This window comes from Eleutherodactylus coqui, chromosome 4 (assembly GCF_035609145.1).
Source record: "Eleutherodactylus coqui strain aEleCoq1 chromosome 4, aEleCoq1.hap1, whole genome shotgun sequence".
Classification (NCBI taxonomy): domain Eukaryota; kingdom Metazoa; phylum Chordata; class Amphibia; order Anura; family Eleutherodactylidae; genus Eleutherodactylus; species Eleutherodactylus coqui.
In genome coordinates, this window is record NC_089840.1 from 10,296,607 (window position 1) to 10,303,151 (window position 6,545).

A 6,545-nucleotide genomic window follows, 5' to 3' on the forward strand; every position below is an offset into this window, starting at 1 on the left:
AGTGCATTATTATGGCCATGCAGAAGTGTATAGACCCACTTGCTGCCTCGGGACAACCCCTTTAATAGCTGTCTACAAATATCTGAAGGGCTGTCACACTGCAGAGGGATCAGCCCTATTGTCATCTGCACAAGACTAGAAGCAACGGGATGAAACAAAGGAGACACAAATTAGATATTAGACAGTGAGGGGGATAAATGAGTGGAACAGGTTACCACGGGAGGTGGCAAGTTCTCCTTCAATGGAAGTCTTCAGAGGCTGGACAGACATCTGTCTGGGATAATTTATTGAATTCTGCACTGAGCGGGGGGGGGGGGGGGGGGGGGGGGGGTTGGATCCGATGACCCTGGAGGTCCCTTACAACTCTACCATTCTATGAGTAACCAGCTCATATGTGCTAATAAGGAATATGAACAGCCTTTAACAGGTTTTTCACCAATACTGTTCATGTCAGAATATAGCTTATGGGAATCAATGTGGTAAACTGTGCAACGGATAGTCATTCTTCATTATAGCACATGTGAGATAAGGAATCAGCCAGGAATGTTCGATACATGTGATCCAGAGTGCAAAGCCCTTAGATTAAAGGGAACGTATTTAGTTGCCTGCAATGTCATTCTGTACTGCCCCCAGCCCTGTAGATAGAGAAATTAATGTTTGTGTGTGGCTTCTTATAGTTTCCAGGTCAGTGAGACATAATAATGGTGCACTGTGAAGCCATCTCCACACCCCCCATCTATCAGGAGAATGGGCTCCATTGACACGCTTGGCACTCCAGAAAGGGGTATACGAGTTAGAAATGGCCATCCACAAACACTGCTTTCTGCCCTGTAATTTATGAGGGTTGTGAAATGCTAAATGGTTGCCACAACATCCATAACCTACAATGGAAAGAACATGCACGGTGGTCTCCTCTCAAGTGTAGATAGAAGAAAGGGACCCCTATTCTACCGATGGATGCGAGCCCTGGAAGTGGAACCTGTACCCATTATGGCATGTGCTTTTGATATTCCATAAATGTTTCAGAGGGTAATACCTCTATACGTTTTGTAGCCCTTGGGAGTAGCTTTCTCGATCCAGAAAAGGTGACGTACCCCAGCCTTAGAGCACCTATTAAAATTGCATAGAGACAATGTGTATGATTGATATTTGTTGTTAATTGCAGGTTATAATGCCGCTAGAACCAAATATGCTGGATAACTGTTGATATGACACTTTGACCGACAGATTTCAGCTTTGTCTTCTCCACTAAACATTTAACCTGTCAGGTTCAGACGTCACTGTTGCATCCATCAGCTTCCTCCCATAGTAAGCAGATCACACCAAATGTAACATCTACGAACAGCTGTAGTCAGACACTGATCCTGCATCGCAATCCCACAAACCTGTTGCACGCAAGCAAAAGGTCATCTAGAGCTCTACAACACACAAGTCAATTGGAAAACTCCAATATAACTACGCAGCAAGAGGAAACGGCAGTGTGCGGGTGTATTACGCCTCATTCACATGGCCATTGCACAAGTCAGATTCACATCAGAAAAATTTGACATACGACCGTGTGAGCCCGGCCTTATTCAGTTCGCCACATGTAATGCCTACGTAGTTTACAAGAAGCCCCAGGAATGTTCACTTTCCTGCAGTTCCAGGAGCAGCTCGTTGAGCGCCTTTTGTGTGAAACTGCCGCACCTCAGAAAGCTTACGAAGCCCCACAGAACACCACTTTCAACACCCCATCCTAGCCACTGAGGTCAAGAAATACCCCCAAAAAGTGTCAGGTTTGCAGCAAGCGCGGGAGGAGGGGGGGGGGGGGCTACCGGTTGTATTGCCCCATGTACCCATATCCCAACCAGGCATCCGTAAGTACCCTTCGGGCTGTCAAAACTGAGTCACTTTAAGGGGGGTGTTCCATCAGTTTGGCAGCTTGATGGCTCTACAAGTGTGTAATTGGGCCTGGATTTTATTCAGTTGTGCCCTGAAAGCCAAAGGGTGTTCGCTCCATTGCAGGCCTAACCATGTGTCCTATAAGTAGATATGGGTCACAATGGATATGTTTCTGAACAGAGAACCAACAGGGGTATCAATTTGGGGGATGAAAGTCTTCCTTCATATGTGTGCTGTACAGAAAAATAGTTTTTAAAAAAATCACACAATTGCAAAAAAAAAAAAGAACCATAATTTTTTCTTTCTGCTTTGCTTCATTCAAAACATGTGGGGTCAAAATATGCAGAAAAACCCCTAGATGAATTCGTTAAGGGATCTAGTTTTCAAAACAGGGTCATTTGTGGGGGGTTCTTTGTCGAAATGGGGCCTAAATCACCTTCAAACAAAATTTCTGTTCTGAAAGCCATCGGCTGCTCCTTTCATTTTGGGCCCCGTTGTGCATACAGACAGAAGATTAGGGCCACAATAGGTATGTTTCTGAACATAGGACAAACAGGGGTATCCATTTTGGGGTGCAAATTCTCATTTTCATGTGTACTATAGAAAAAAAGTCTTTAAATTACATGAATTTATATGAAATTGTATTTTTCTCCCCTGAATTGCATTAACTTTTGAAAAAAAAACAAAACTGGGATCAAGATACTCCTGAACCCCCTTAGTGAATATATTAAGGGGTGTATTTTTTAAATGGGGTATCTTTGGTTCTGACACCTATGAGCCTTTACCATCTTGGCTTGGTGTAGGAAAACAAAATGTTCCTCAAAATTTTAACAATTAATGCTAAACTTGTAAATCTCCTAAATGGTTAAGAAAAACCTAAAGTTTGTCAATGTGCTTCCAGAATAAAGTAAACAGCTGGAAATGTACATTATGTTCGCACATTAACATATTGCAGTTGAAAATGTAAAAACTGAGGGTAATTGATGTCTGATGCAAATTGAAAACTGTATTTTTCAAAGGATACGTTGTTTTTTTTGTTAGAGGTACTATTCAAACTTTTTTGCAACTCCAAATGCACAGTTTTATTAAGCGCAGTTTCTAAACAGAAGCATAGACATAAGTGGAATAGCTTCCATTTGCATTTATTACCCACTGACCAAAATGTTAAAAACAGAAACTCAATTCAGTTATTTTGGCCGAAGGGAAGAAAAAAAAAAAAAAATCAATCAGCAAGATGAAAAACAAGCAGAACGGAGAAAACTGAAGCAAAGCGAAAAGAAAAATGCTTCTTAAAATCAATGGAGATTGTGCAGGATGCATTTTTTTTAAAATTTCCCTGCCCTTCGTACAGAATAGAAAGACAGACAGCCGAAGGCCGACATGAACGTAGCTCTGACAACTGCTATCTGCAGCTTGAATACAACTGGGTGAGGGGCGGCACACAAGGGCAATAACAGCAGTATGCTTGGGGACAGCTGTATGTCACAAGATTAGACTGCTATATGGCTGGGTTCACACAGGCCGGATTTGCCACGGAAATTCTGTGCAGGATTTCGCTGCAGTAAATCCGCCTGTGGCCGCTAATCCCGGGGTTAGCCAGCCATGTGGTCGAGAGTTGTCAAAAATCGCAGCCACACGGGACGGTCAATCCGCCGCGTCAAAGCCGGCATTAGCAGCATGTCTTTTTTTCCGTTGCGGCCGCGCTCCTGTAATTGCTGCAGGTTCCGTTGCTCCGGATCCTGCAGTGCAAATACACCTGTGTGCATTGGGCCTAAGTGCGACATTGTAGATCTTGCGAAATTATGTAAGTGTAGTCAGAACAGTTCTCAAGGGGAAAGAAAGAAAAAAGACAGAACAACCTACTAAGGGCTCCTTCACATTGGCGAGGGAGATCGGGACGTGAATCACGGCCCAATATCGCCCTAACCATCCGCGCGAAACCAGTGAATTCCAGGCGTTTTCACGTGACTACAGCCTGGTATCACTGCGGGGCCGGAGGAATCCCCCGCCATGGCTGCCACAGCAGAGGATCACAGAGTTTTCCCGTTGCTTTCAATGGGCGGTATCACAGAAAGTTAGAACACGCTGCAATTTTTTTCCTGCATTGCAACTCAGGAAAACTTTGCTATGTGAATGAAACCCTCCAAAAGAACTGGTTTCATCTGTGTTCGTCTCACGATGCACAAATCTCGCACGATTTTCTCGCCAGTGTGACGGCCCCCTTAGGCCTCATGTCCACAGCTAAATTGGAATTTTAAATCCGCAGCGTTTTTCCCACAGCATGATCCGCGCCCCATAGGGATGCATTGGACACTCGCAGGTAGTTAAATACCTGCGGATGTCATTTTCCCGTGAGGTGCGGATTGCGTCTGCGGGAAAACACCCGCGGCATGCTCCATTTTAGTGCGGGTCTCCCGCGGGGACGGCTCCCGCAGGCTTCTATTGAGGCCTATGGAAGCCGTCCGGATCCGCGGCACACCCACACTTGAATTTCTGCTCTCCGGCGCGGGAGAGCAGGAGTTAAAAAATACATATATTTAGAGTGCACAGCACATGCGCCGGGCCGAAGAAAGAAGATCCGTCCGCGACGGAGGGAAGATCCGCAGCGTCCGGACAGGTAAGTTAATCTTTTTAGGCCTCATGTTCGCGGGAAAGGAGACCCGCTGCGGGATTCTGCATGAAGAATCCGTGGCGGGCCTGATTTTCCCCGTGGACATGAGGCCTTAGGCCCAGCTCACACATGCGCTTTTTATCGCCGCCATTCTCAAGCACTTCCTGCTCTATTTTACTGTGTTTCGCGCACCTCATCGCAATTACGGGGTTCGCTAAATCCCGCTGTCGGGGGCAGAAACCTATGTCCGAAAACAGAAGTAAAATCGTGTCTGTTTTGCTGGCTGCATGTGTGAGCGCAGCCTCGGGGGTCAGGCACAGACTGGTTAGAAGTTACACCTGAGTTTCTCAGGCCGAGCCGTCCCCCCAGACCGCCCAGCCGTCCCCCCAGACCGCCCACCTGTTCGCTGCGCCTCCTTCAGGCGTATTCTGATCTGCCAATACACAACACACGGCTGCGATGTCCTGCCAGTTTTTCTCTTATGTCTAACAGAAGGCCTGAACCCCCTGCGTCCCGGAGCACACCATCATCTCACTGGATTACACCCCCTGCGTCCCGGAGCGCACCGTCATCTCACTGGACTATTACACCCCCCTGCGTCCCGGAGCACACCATCATCTCACTGGATTACACCCCCTGCGTCCCGGAGCGCACCGTCATCTCACTGGACTATTACACCCCCCTGCGTCCCGGAGCGCACCGTCATCTCACTGGACTATTACACCCCCCTGCGAGGAGGCGCTGCGGTTTTTACCACATGACTGAATGTTGCGTTACTAATACGCGGCTGTGAACGAACCCGCCGCCATCAATCGGTTCTATTCCCTGCGCGATGCTCTGCGTCTCGGCGCTCGGGGGAAAGATCCGCAACGTCTCCCTTTCAATAGGAACTGACATCTGTGACAGTCCAGACAGCGGTGCGGGGTGCGGCGGGGGGCTCAGGCAGACACTCCTGGGCAGAAAACCCACCCAACTACCCGCTCCGCCTGACGGACCCCAATCAGGATCTGCACATTAACGTAGACTTTGGCGAAGCCCCTCGGCCCGCCGCACCCCCCCCCCCCCCGTGAAGCCCCTCGGCCCGCACCCCCCCCCTGTGAAGCCCCTCGGCCCGCACCCCCCCCCCCTGTGAAGCCCCTCGGCCCGCACCCCCCCCCTGTGAAGCCCCTCGGCCTTTACAGCCCCCCCAGCTCCTCGACCCCCGTGAAGCCCCTCAGCCTTTACAGACCCCCACCCGCCCTCCGCAGAGCTCCTCGACCCCCGTGAAGCCGCCCGGCCCCTCCCCGGAGGCCTCCATCTTCCTGCATACAGCAGGCCCGAAGACACGTCCGTCCTCCCTCCCCACAGACCCCGCCATTATCCCCGCCGCCCCTCACCTCCTGGTTGAAGGCGTTGACGGCGTCCATGCTGCCTGCGCTCCGCTGAGGGGAGAGGCCGCTCAGAGGAGGGGTCAGCCGACGTCTCACGGGCGCTTTCTCCTTCGCCTCAGTAACCCGCACCGAGAGAGGAAGAGCCGACTACCGCAGCTGTATCACCGCCGACATGTCCCGAGCACCGAGGGCAGCGGCCGACCGAGAGCTGAAGAGAAAGGAAACGGAGGAGACGGCTTCGCAGCCTCACCGCCGGAACAAGATGGCCGACCTCCAGCCGCGCAAGGCACGATGGGAAACCACAGGCCGAGCGCACACTCTCCTCCCCATGACGTGACTGACTTCCCGCCTTCCGGAGTGGGGGGGCTATGAGAGGTCACGTGGCCGGTCGCGCGCCTCTTCAGTCAGGCGGCTGAGGTGAAATACCAAATATGCTACCGGCTGTGCCCGGGCAGCGCCGCTGGGCAGGCTGCCGGTAATGATGCCGGGCACACGGGGGTTTACTCATAGTTATAGAAGGATACAAATAAGCTGAAAGAAACTGATATAAAACAGAAAAAATGGATCCATTTTCTTAATTGATATCAAGAAACGGAAAGCTTCGGTTCAGCCTGTAGAATAAAGCCCGGGAGTGTGACCGCCATTAGCTGGAGCTGCCACCGGGGGCAGCAGTGAGCGGCGGT

At 50.1% G+C, this 6,545-nt stretch overlaps 1 protein-coding gene across 2 annotated transcripts in view; it reads right to left on the reverse strand.

Moving 5' to 3' along the window:
* SCAF4 (SR-related CTD associated factor 4) overlaps positions 1-6,149 on the reverse strand; it is a 109,424-nt gene extending 103,275 nt beyond the window's left edge. For both annotated transcript variants that reach the window (XM_066599068.1, XM_066599067.1), the window contains exon 1: positions 5,869-6,149. In XM_066599068.1, coding sequence (XP_066455165.1) covers positions 5,869-5,898 — 30 coding nt within the window. In that variant the 5' untranslated portion in view covers positions 5,899-6,149. The remainder of the gene's footprint in view (positions 1-5,868) is intronic.
* Between the last annotated feature and the right edge of the window lie 396 nt (positions 6,150-6,545).